A 13112-nucleotide genomic window follows, 5' to 3' on the forward strand; every position below is an offset into this window, starting at 1 on the left:
AAAGAATATGGACCTTTTGTTACTCTGAACATAATTCCAAATTGCTTTCCAGAATGGTTAGACCAGTTCACGCATTATAATGCCCCTCCATCATTGACTGTTTTCATCTTTTATCATCGCCAATTTGCTGGTTATGAGGTTAAACCTCAGAGTAACATAATTTTTAAAAATTCATTTCCATATTTATCTCAAAAAATACAACTTTGCATTCTACATAGATGAATTGGATATCTAGTCCCTGATCAGAGCGAATGAATTTAATGATGGGGGCCTAACAGTCTCAGAGTTCACTATTAAAAGTCCAAAGCTCTTAAAATAGAAGGTAGAATTTTTTTTAACCATAGTTATGTTTTCTTATAATAGTAATACTCATTGATTCCTTCATTAAAGAACTCAGGGTTTACTTGAGCATGAACAATCCTACTAACAATAGAAATTGGTCTGGGTTTTTCTCACAGTGTTAATGTATTATATTCATCTACAAATATTTTATCACCTGGTCTCCCCATGAATAATGTGACACTCGTGTGACACAGTCTGTTGATAAAAAGGCTTTGCTAATCAAATGCTTTATTGAAATTTATGATTTATAGCTTTAAATAATTATGATTTTGGAAATATTTTTAAAGTCAAATATATTGTTTCTACCTAATTTTTCTTTCAGGTCACTATGAAAGGCTTGTATTTTCAGCAGAGTTCACCAGGAGAAGAAATTTCATTTGTATTTCAAGAAAGGGTAAGAAAAATCCTATATAGAAAATGGGAAGGTTTTCCTTTTTAAAATTTTGGTTTTTTTATTATGAATTTAACAGATTTAAAACACTGTCATTTCCATATAGAGTACGACAAAAGATTTACATATAAAACTGTGAATATTGCACATAGCTTGATTTTTTTAAAAGCATACAATAAATGCAGCATTATTTCAAAGTCGCCGTGCTTCTTTGTGCTTCCTGCTGAACGTCCTTCTCTCCTTTCCTGTGCATTTTTTAGAATGTTTCAGTGACCTTTGGTTTTTAAGAAATTTCCTCTATCCGGCAGTCCACTACTGAGCCTACCGTAACTGACTACTGTGGTGTTAGTGTAGAGTGAGTCTTCCGTAATAACTGAAGGAGTGTGTTCTCCTCACAGTCTATTTCCTCATGGAGTAGATTAAATGACTTATCTAAAATGACTTCCTCACATTATTTTACTTTAATATTTAAAATATTACCCATTTGAAGTACCTTTTAAATATGTAGATCATACCAAATGTATGTGAAGCCTTCATTTTTTACAACACTACTGCCCGTTATTCAAATGGACCATATGTTGAAACCACATTATGGATGTTAAGATAAGGTTTTTCAAGTATATCCAATAAACAAAGTACAGTTTTGAAGTTTTAAACTGTTTTACTTTTTTTTTTGACCAACTGGCAAGATAGATTCCACCTTGTGCAAAATTCTGCGATAAAGTAGATAGTGCATTTGTAAGACTCTAGGTTATGTTCATATTTTTCAAAAAATACTACTATGTGTTTATATATGTATATGGTGACAGAAAATGTGTATTCTTGTTTTCAATAATACACCTCTAAGCCTTTGACAATCTCATTCATCCTGTATTTCACATAATATTCGTATAATAATTTGTGACATTCATCAATCTAAATGACATCCTAAGCACACATGACTCTTCAGATTTAAGGTTTTTAAAATTAAGCTTTTGACTCATGTTAGAATAATAAAAAATATATTTGTTTTGGTTAACTTGCATGTGTAAACAGTTCAAGAAAAAAATTGAACTAATTTTTAAAATTAATGAAAATTATTAAATGAGGAAGATATTCAATAACTAAAAAAACTAGAAATGTTTTTGTCAGTGTCTAAATTATATTCAGCCTGAAATATAAAGAAGTATACATGATGGAACACCCTTAAAGTTTAACTTGTTATATCTCAGTTGATTGGGCATTCTAAAAAGTGCAAGAAAAATATCAGGTAGGGAAAAGACATTAAATAAGTTACTTTAAAAATCACTTTACTTTAAAGTTAAGAGCATCTTAAAAGACTATTTTTGCATTAAAGAGATGGAAGATAACTTTAAACCCTTTTTGGCAAAATATGACCTTACTCTCCATAATTTAGATTCATATTTTTAGGTTCTTATTTTTTACAAAAATTATTCAGTTGTTAAAATTTGTGACCATTATTTTATTGCCTATGATACTGATTCAGTACCAGAATATTCTTTTTAAAACTTCTCCCTCCTCAGTTTGTGAGGTAAAATTCTATTTCTGTCTCTTGAGCCTACATTATTGTCTCAAATTTTATATAGATTAGTTTTATCAACAAACATAATTACTATTCATTTTTTGATCATACTAATGAATGACTTTACTTTTCTAACTTTAGGAAAGGCTTGTGTATAACACTTCTCATTCTATTCTGTATAAACTTTGCATAGGAAAATCTTCCTGATTTAAAGGATAACTATGTGAAACTTCAAGTGAAAGCTTGTGCTCTGAGCTGGATAAATACAAAGGTATGTGGTATTCCTTTCTTTTAGCTAAAATTTAAATAAAATCTTCATGTTTAATTTATTAACCCCTTTTAGTCCTGACACTGAAAATGTAATCGAAAGGACAGATGCAACTCACCTGTTGTTTTTAGCAAGAATATTTTTGCGTCATTTGTTAACACACATGTTCTACTAGGCAGGTAGGCCCTAACAATCTGAAGCTTCAGACTGAAGGACAGATGCAACTCACCTGTTGTTTTTAGCAAGAATATTTTTGCGTCATTTGTTAACACACATGTTCTACTAGGCAGGTAGGCCCTAACAATCTGAAGCTTCAGACTGTGTGGCCAGACTTCCTAACAATGTTTGGATGCACATCACTTTGTGAAAGTATATGCTCTTTCAGAAAGCTGATAGCCACCGTCAATTGATTTGTATCGGTGATATCAACCTAGAGTCAGAATTGAGGTGTGCCCTGACTTAATGCGTTCCAAGAGATCTTGAAAATGATGCCATATGTTAAACACCAGTATTATGATCATTTGATCAGAACTGATGAACAATTAGCACTTGGCTCACAAATCTGGCTGCTTGCCTGTGGATAAAGTTGATTAAACTTTTAAAACTGATTTTTCTAATTACTGCTAAAAATCCCATGTTTTTAATAGCTAACAGATGCCTTCAGTATTACCAATAGAAACGATTTCTGATCTTGGCCCACAGTCCAAAATCTTGCAATCCCCTGCCTTAAAGTAATATCTGGCTATTGTGCTCAGTAAGGAAAAAGAACTGGCATGCTCGCCAATAGGTCATTGGTATGCACTTTTATTCTCATGGCTAAATATGTATTTGTTCAATTGAGGTGTTTTATCTTAATCAGCATTGTTGTCTTTGCAACTGGTAAGTGTAAGACTGACAGTACACATTTACTAAGTACCTCTAATAAAGGCATATTTCTTAAGAAATTAGCTTAGGTGACACATAATGCATCCTTCCTCCATCCCTGAACTCTTCATCCCCATTTTGTGTGTGTGTGTGTGTGTGTGTGTGTGTGTGTGTGTGTGTGTGTACGTATACATATGCAATCTGTACAATTCTCAGTGATTCATGGACCTGGAAATACTTAGGAAACGCTGCTCAAATTTCATTTTGTGTCCCCCAAAATATTTGTTTGATGACATCTTCATTCAAAGAATCTGAGAGCAAGAAGGAACACCAAAATCATCTGGTCCAACTTATTCCTTGATAAGAACCCTTTGTAGAACATCTCCAACAGGCTCCAGGGACTGGTGAGCCTTTACATGAATGCCTCCCAGCTTCTAGGCACTTTTCCTACTCCTGCCCTCCCTGGCCAACCAAGCCCAACATATCCCCTTATTCTTCCACTTGACGGCCCCCCAATACCAGAGGACAGTCTCATTTTCCAGCAAGTCTTCTGTCTGCTAATCTGAACCCTTCAAGTTTCCTTTAACCAGGCCTCGGCTCCACAGGCTTATTTTTCTCTTCTAATCACCTTCTAATTTGTCCATGTATTTCCTAACGTGGTGCCCAAGACTTAACCGTGTTCTCCGTGTGGGCTGGCCTCTCCATGGACTTTGACTGGACTTCATGCCTTTCCTGCTTCAACCTCAGCTGCTTTAGCTTTTCTGGCTACTTTGCCCTATTTTTTTCATTCATATTGAGTTTTCAATTCACTAAAACCCCCAGATGTTTTTTATAGGAACTTGTTTCCCTGTGTCCCTTCCCTCATACTCATATAGTGCTCTGGATTTTTGGAACCTAAAACCCTAGCCACTTGTTAGCCATGTGACCCTGGGCAAGTCACTTAACTTCTCTCAGCCTGTTTCTTCATCCACAAAATTGGGAATAACAATAATAATAATAAAATAGTCCTTACAGTCAACAAGCTTACATTTTAGTTAGAGCATACAACATATGCATACGTAAGTTAACTTGAAGGAAAAAACATTAACAATGAGGGTGCTCCATCATTTCTCTGTTTTAGTGGGGCAGCAGCATGACACTTATTCGTATTAAATTGGACAGGCTGGTTCAGTTTAGCTTTTTAGTCTGTTGAGAACTTACTTGTATTCTAGCTCTATCTTCTAAATGTTTGCAGATCATCAAGCTTCCTTTCATGTGCAAATTGGACAATGTGCCATCTATGAATGAATTTAAAAAGCATTTATTAATGACTTACTGTATCCCAAACACTGTGCTAAGATGTAGGGATAAAAATACAAAATTTAAACAGTCCCTGTCCTTAAGGAGCTTACATTTTCATAAATGGAAACCACACTTGTGGGACAGGGGAGCCACATCAGGGAAGGGTGCTTTAGTGTGGGAAGTCACCTGAGATGGTAATAATAGGGCAGTCCATTGACAAGCTCTTTCTAGAGGCAGTGGTAGTGTTGATTTGCTTAGAATTCTAAGAAGAAGAAGAAAGATGAAGGGGTGAGAGGGGAATGTAGCTGTGTGGTCCCAGAGAATGAAGAGCTTATCTATCACTTCAGGGGCACAGTTTTGGGCTTTGGTGGTTGGATTTGGAGGTGACACCAGCAGAAGAGGCAGGGTGGGGTAAAAAAGAGTCTATGACTCCATTTAAGTCATTGGTAAAAATGCTGAACAAAACTGGACCAAGCACAGATTATCTGGGCTGCTCTACCAGAGACCTTCCTCCGTTATAATACTGACTGCAGTGCTAGGATGTAGTTAACTTCACCCTGTTCAAGAGTCTCTTGAACTCAGAGAGAGCACGTAGGTTCCCTGACCGTCTCCACCTCATATACCTTGAGTTGGCCACTCCACTGCTGGTCATTTTTGCTATTCTTCCTTTTGAAAGAGAAAAAGAAAGAAAATAAAATTTTAATAGCTTATCCTCATTATCTGATCTATTATCCCATTTACCCCTAGTGGTGATTGATCTCTTTCTTTATTATTTTTTGTATTTATCACTAGCCTTGACCCAGTCCTCCAAGGTTTTATCAATTACTGACATAGTCTTTGTAGAATCATGTTATATATTTGGGTTGTTTCACTGTTATTTGTATATTCTGTACATATATTAAAAATTCCAAATTGGCATTGAATTTCCTGTGAATCTACAGTTGCCTCTCTAAGCAGCTCCCACTTATCCTTCTCACTAGAAGCATGTCTGCTTGTGTTTTTAGAATTTGATCACTGAGAGCTCTCTATCCTCCTTAAGGCAACTTTTCCAAGAAATATTAGTCTGTTGGATCCTACTCAGTTTGCAAGTCACTAGATAGATAGATAGACAGACAGACAGACAGACAGATAGATAGATAGTGTCTCATGTAAGCTATATGCTATTATTATCCCCATTTTGCAGATAAGGAAACTGAGCCTGAAAGTCACTTGCCTAGAGTCACAGAGCTAGGATTGTCTGAGACAGGCTTTGAACTCAGGTCTTTCTGACTCCTTTTCCAGTGTTCTATCACCAAACTCAGGGATAGGGAACGTGTGACCTTGAGGTCATATGTGACTTTCTAGGCCCTTGGGTGCAGCCGTTTGACAGAGTCCAAGTTTCACAGAATAAATCCTTTTATTAATTCTTTTATTAAGTTCCCCACCTGTAAAACTACTTCTCATATCATGAATTCTAGGAGGGTAGTTCTTGGGATTTGTTTTTCAGCATTCAATTCCTTTTTATTGGTTCAAACAAACAGGTCTGAAACAGCAGTTCCCTTTGTCACTTCCCCCACCTTTTGAAATAATAAAATCTCAAATTATTAACTGCTCTGCTTTTGGCAGACCAAGAGAGTGCCAACAGATTTCCAGATAGTTTAAAGTCTCATGGTACTACAGTGTCATGCTTCATTGCCAAGTTTGTACTGTTTTTCAAACTCCTTATCTAATTCCTCCTGCTGTATAGCTAGTCTCTTTTATAACCTTCTAATAGTATCACCTCTTTTTCTCTGTTGACCATCACTGCAAAGCTCTTCACCATGTTTTCCTCCTAGGGTCCCATGAGTAAATATTCTTATTTTAAACATTATCCCACCTCCACTTTTGCCAATTTTGTCCCCTTGAAGTAGGCATATACTCTTCCAAAATTTGAGTAATTAGTACAAGTCCTGATAATACTTAAATCAAATTTGCCTGCTTTTATTAGAATCCCAAGTTCACACTGTTAAGCTGTCTGTACTTACAGAATTTCTATCTGTCTAAGGCCACAGTTTTATTACTTGTTTTCCTTTGAGGGGCTGTCTCCCACAAATGTCTGGTCTTCTGCTATTTCTCCTCCTATGTTGAGCCTGCTATCCTCTCTCTCCCAGGCTGATCAGCCAAATTGGACAGTTTGGTCCTTCCTGCTCGCTTACTTTTGGTTTACCTTGTCTTGATTGGATGCACAATATTCCTGATGACCGTTTTTCCTGAACCTTACCAAGAGCTCATCATTTCTGTATTTGAAGTTTTTACCCAGGAATCCATATTCCATTCTTAGATGTGCCTTTCTCTTTTGAGTCTGACAGAAGCAGTGATAATAATAACAGTAATAATCCTAATGTCATAGTGATAGCTGGTATTTCTATTACTTACAGATTTGCCAAACACTTTACACATTGTTTCAGTTAATCCTGATAATAGCCTTATTACACGTTTGCTATTATCTTGCCCATTTTATGAGAATACTGAGACTTAGTGACTTCTAATGAAAGTACTCCTAAAATATGTCTAAAGACATGGTAGAATATTCTATGTTAAAACATTTTCATGAAGCCCTTTTTTTTTTAAGGGAACGTATTTTAGCATTAATATCCCTTTCTGCACCCCTGCATAGTGATTTATTCTAAATAATGTTTGTTTTTCATTGTATAAAAACATGTTGTAGAATCATTTTCTGTTGCCTTCATCTGGGATGAAAGCCCCTTAATTCTAATAATGGGACCATATATGATTTTTTAATAATATGGTTTTATTTACCTTCCCCAATTTTGAGGGGATAGACTAGAATCTTTTCCAGATAGGGAAGTTCTTAACTATTATTATGATTTAGCTTTTATCAGAAATGAAACTGGAAAAGGAATATTTTCCTGTTGGGAGAGAAATTGCCGGAATTGTACTAGAGGGTAAGTTTACTTATATAAGTACAACAGTTATACTTTTTAGAAAAAATTAAAGTTCATTCATTGAATCTCAGCCAAAGATCATTTGAACTGAATAACAGTAGTGTATAAGAATCTTTGTTTATCTTGGCAATGAAATTATTTTCATTTCTTTTATTATATCATGGAGAAGTTAAGTGCTTACCAACTGGTTGTATATGAAACTGCTTATATCACTCAAATATAAAATGCTAGGACATAAAACTCTTTTCTTTTTCTCTCTTTTTTTAATGAATGAAATTTCTTTGCCCTGGCCTTTTGCATTTGAAGTCATACGTACAATGAAATAAATATTTTTGTGGTTTTCCAGTTAGTCTCACGAATAATGAAATATATGGAATAAAGTTAGAGAAAGTTTCCCTCAGTCAACAAACATTTATTAAATGCTTATTATGTGCTAGGCACTGTGCTCAGTGTTGGGTATTCAAAGAAAGTAAAAAACGTGGTCCTTCCCCTCAAAAAGTTCACATTCTAATGAGATAAATACCATGCAACAGGGGTTAATACATAAATATGTGTGTGCGCATATATTTACATATATATTAGATATGCATATCCACATACAGACACACACACATCTAGTAAGAGGGGAAGAGTAACTAGGAAAAGCCTCTTGCAGAAAGTAGCATTGAAACTAACCTGAAGAAAGTCAGGGAAGCCAAGAAGTGGAGGTGTGGAGAGAGAGTACAGTGTTTCATTGTGGAGGAAACAGTGAGCCATTAGAGTTTATTGAATAAGGGAATAGTAGCATGGCAGACCTTTGATTTAGGAAGATCAGTTGGGCGTCTGCATGGAGGATGGAGACAGACGGGGTAGAGAAAACGATCTGAAAGCTACTGCAGCAGTCAGCATGTGAGGTGATAAGAGCCCACACCAGGCTGGTGGCTGTGTGAATAGGGAGAAAGGGACACATATGGGAGACTTTGGGACAGCAGAAATAAACAGGCTTGGGAGTAAACTGGGTATGTGGAGTGATTTTGAGAGACAAGGTAGGAAAGAGGAGGACAAGTTGGGTTTATGATGAGCATTATTTAGATAGAATATGGTGTACATGAAAAAATAGTATGAGATAAAGCTGGAAAGGTGGATCAGAACCAGGTTGTGAAGTGTCCTGGCCAAGGAATTGAGATTTCATTATATGGCATTTGGGGGAAACCACAAAAAGTTTTTCTAGTGTGGGGATGACTTGATAAAAATTATGTTATTATTTATCCATGTTTTGTCTTACATTACTTTAAATTCAAAAGTTTAACAAAATTTTTTTCCCCGAAGCAATTGGGACTCAGTGACTTGCCCAGGGTCACACAGATAGTGTGTCAAGTGTCTGAGGTCAGATTTGAACTCAGGTCCTCCTGACTCCAGGGCCAGTGCTCTATCTATTGTACCACCTAGCTGCCCCTACAAACATTTGTAAAGTACCTACTATGTACAGAGCCATGTGCTAAGTACAAATGCAGATTAAAATATTTAGCTATGATCTAGTCCCTGCACTCGTGGATCTTATACTGTTTTAGGGGGCTAACACAAACTCAGGTAATAATATAAAATATTATATAATTAAGTTCAGAACAGAATCATTCAGGAGGTCAAAGGGAAAAGTTTGTAACTGATTAGAAGGATCATAGGATTATATCATAAATTTACAACTGGAAGGAATCTTAAATGCCATCTAGACTGACAATTTAGGGGTGAAGAAACTGAGGTCCAGAGTGGGTAAGTGACTTGTCCAAGGCCATATAAGTAGTAAGGGGTAGAGCCATGATTCAAAAAGAGATTCTTGATTTCTAAAGTCATGATTATTTCGTTGAACTTCTCTGCCTCCCCAGCAGTCATGGAAGATTTCATGGAGGAGGTGGCATTTAAGTTAAGTTTTATGAGTTTTAAAGAGTGACTAGGAACTCACTAGGTAAAGCTGAGGGAGGAAAGATATTTCATGAGCAGAGAATGTCATAAATAAAGGTATGAAACTGAGAAATCACAAGGAAAGAGTATATTCCAATTTGGAGTATAGAGCAGAAGTATCAGACTCCTGGGGGGAGAAATTAGGAAATGTTTAACAAAACAAAAAAAAAAATACAATACAACAGAAATAATGTTAATTTGTGATTTTCTAAGTATTTCTATTTGATTTTGACTCCCCTGGTGTAGAACAGGTACAGGAAATTTATGTCAGATTAAGATGAAAAGGTAGAATGGTGCCAGACTGTAGAAGACTGGGCAAAGAAGTTTGAACTTTTCCCAGTTAACAAGACTTTAGCGTGCCTGCTGAAGATTTTTGACCCAAGTAGGTCTATGAATACATTTAATTTAGCAGTGATATAAAGGACCGATTGGTGGAGTAAAAGTATGAAGGTGGGCTGTTGCAGTTGTCTAGTACTGAGATGGTAGCATTTGGAGTAGAGGAGGAAATGTTATCCAAAGGAAATTGACAGAAATTGGTGACAGCTTACATATGATAGTTGAATGAGAAGGAACAGACTAAAGATAACACAAAGGAAAAACTGGAAGAAAAATCAGGTATAGGGAGAAAGATTATAAGCTTGATTTGAATCCACATGGATATGCAAATATTCGGCTAATAGTTGAGTGAACAAAGGAAGTCCTTTAGCTAAACTCCATCCTGATGAGGCCATATCTGGAGTACTGTATTCCATTCTGAATAACCATATATCAAGTTAATTCAGCAAGACAACAAACATTAGAAAATACAAAGAACTTGTGGAGCAGCTAAACAAGGTGGTAAACTGATTGGAGATTATGTCACCTACATGTAGGTTCATCAGAGGAACTGAAGTGATTTAGACATAAGCTTAAACAAGGCCTTAGGAGGCCTTAATAATAGGAGACAATAATAATGTGTCTTTAATTAATTAAAGGGCTGTTAAGTGGAAGAGGGGTTAAATGTATTGACCCAGAGTAGAAGTAGTGCGTAAACATTGCATAGAAGCAGATTTGGGCTTAAAGTAAGGAAAAACTTCTAACTATTAGAACTGTTATCCATAAGTGAGATAGGCTTCCTTGGGAGTCATTTGCCAAGAGGCTGTATTTGAAGCAATGGAAATGAATGAGATTGCCAAATGAGAAAAAAGAAGCGAGAGTGGGAGGGTAGAACCTTAGGATACACATTGTGAGATGATCCAGTCTTGGGCAGCAGCAGTAAAAACATGAAGTCCAGAATGGGGAAAGTTTTAGTCCCACTGTACTTTGACCTGGGCAGAACACATGTAGAGTACTGTTTTCATTTTTGACTGTCAGATTGTTGTAAAGCATGTCCAGGGAAGTGCATCTAACATGGTGGGAGGAGCTCAAAAACCATGCTGTGGCGGGGATCAGTTGAAGGAACTACAGAAAGACAGACTTAGGGAACACACATTCATTGTATTCTAGTATTTTAAAGTGCTGATATGAAGAAGCAGGATTAGATTTTGTTTGGCTTAGTTATAGAAGACAGAACTAGAACCGATGAGTAGTAGATGCAGGCAGACAGATTTCAGCTTGGTATAAGGAACCAGTTTATCTAAATGTAAAATGACTTGTTTGAGGTGATGAGTTACCGAACCAGCTAGCAGAGACTTAATCGTTGCCACTTGTTAGGAATGTTACAGATAGAGTTCCGACCCAGGTTCATTGGATCTCTGGGGTATTCATTCCTGAGCATCTCTGGTTCTTTGACTTAATCTACTTTCTCCAAACCTTTGTCATATTTAGGGAGGCTGTGGCATAAGACAAAAAGAGCACTAGATTTGAACCACAGCCCTGCCCCCACTATGTAACTGTGGGCATGTCACTTAACCCCTTTGTGCCTCAGTTTCCTCATCTGTAAGGTAAAGGGGTCCCTTCTACTACTCTGATCATTTACCAACTTTTGAACCACTTTCAAATTTCTCCTTGACTTTGGTGTCTGGTCTTGTATGTGTCTTCCTTTCTATTCATTTCCCTGACATCTTTCTTGGCAACTTCAGTATGCATGTTGACTCTGCTTCCAATACTATCCTCATGATATGTTGAACTCCTTCAGTTCCTGTTACTCTATCTTTACACTGACCAAGATGGTTATACCCTAGACTTGATATCTTGTAGTCATCTTAAACTCAGTGTTTAAAACAGAATTGTTTTCCCCAAAATCCATCCCTCTCCGAGATTTCTCTCAAGGATGTCACTATCATTCGCTCACCCAATTTGAAACCTTGTTTTCATCCTTAGCTTCTCACCCTCCCTTACCCTACAAATCCAGTCAGTTGCCAAATCTTGTCATTCCTACCCCCACAACATCTATCAAATATCTCCCCTTCTGTCTACACACACATAGCCACCACCCTCATTCAAAAGAGCCCTCCCCACCTCTGAGTAGTAGATTTTATTGCTTTCTAATTGGTCTTCCTGCTTCAGGGTCTGTTCCCACTCTAGAACCCATTCTCCACACAGCTACCAGAGTGATTTTTCTAACATGCTAGTATGACTGTGTCACTCTATTCATTGTTACAAACAGTCCCTGTTACTTTAGAATCAAATATAAATTTTTTTGTTATATAAGGCCCTTCACAACCTGGCCCAACCCTAACTATAGATATATTTTACATTCCTCCTTTTAATGCACTGTTTGGTCCAGCCATACTGGCCTTCTTACTGTTGCTTATATGTGATGTTACATCTCCCGGCCTTTGCACAGGCTGTCTTCTATGCTCAGAATGCCCTCCCTCCTTATCTGTACCTCACAGAATCCCTAGTTTCCTTCCTTATTCAGTTCAACTACCAACTTCTAAATTAAGCTTTTCTTGGTCTGTTCAGCTGTCAGCACCTTCCCCTCAATTACCTTCTAAAAACCCAGGTTGTTTCCTTGAAGGGTAGGGATTGTTTCACTTTTGTCTTTGCATCCATAGGACCAAGCAGTGTGACACATAGAAATGCTTGATAAATGCTTATTGAATGCTTGATCACTCAGTGCTTCTCAGTGCTCTCCCTTTCCTCTTCCTCAATACTCTTCTTTTGCTCTTCTCTAACCGTAAATGCGCTTTCCTTGGCTTTCATGAAACTACACTCTTATTCTTCTCTGTATCTCGTTCTCTTTTGCTGGTTCTTCATCTGCTTCCTGTCCCTTAAATGTGTATTGTCCTAATATTCTGTCCTTATTCTTCTTCTCTTGATATATTCTTCCTGGTAAGCTCAGTTACTTCTATCAGTTCATTTTCTCCTTTTCCTGAACGGCCCTCCCTTCCCCCAGCTATGGTTTTTAATTTTTAAGTCCTTTTTGCACTTGGATGGCCTGGCAGTTCCTCAAATTCATCCTGTCTAAAGCAAAATTTAGTGTCTTTCTCCACAGATGCTGCTTCTCCTCCTAATTTCTCTATAGATAACCAGGCTTATTAACAACCTTGGAGTAAGTTTTTACTTCTTCCTCACTTCCTTCATCTAATTAATTAATCTTCCAATTCCTGGCAATTCTATACCTTTCCTTTCTGTCACCTGCTCTCATCTCCCACTACA

General features: G+C 36.9%; 1 protein-coding gene across 5 annotated transcripts in view; it reads left to right on the plus strand.

The window, feature by feature from the left end:
- Nucleotides 1-13112, plus strand: part of CRYZL1 (crystallin zeta like 1) — a 53029-nt gene that overhangs the window by 12256 nt on the left and 27661 nt on the right. For all 5 annotated transcript variants that reach the window (XM_072616865.1, XM_072616868.1, XM_072616866.1 and 2 more), the window contains exons 2-4: nucleotides 665-736; nucleotides 2449-2526; nucleotides 7520-7592. In XM_072616865.1, the coding sequence (XP_072472966.1) occupies nucleotides 671-736; nucleotides 2449-2526; nucleotides 7520-7592 (217 nt within the window). In that variant the 5' untranslated portion in view covers nucleotides 665-670. The remainder of the gene's footprint in view (nucleotides 1-664; nucleotides 737-2448; nucleotides 2527-7519; nucleotides 7593-13112) is intronic.

The sequence above is a fragment of the Notamacropus eugenii genome, chromosome 5, assembly GCF_028372415.1.
Source record: "Notamacropus eugenii isolate mMacEug1 chromosome 5, mMacEug1.pri_v2, whole genome shotgun sequence".
NCBI classification, from domain to species: domain Eukaryota; kingdom Metazoa; phylum Chordata; class Mammalia; order Diprotodontia; family Macropodidae; genus Notamacropus; species Notamacropus eugenii.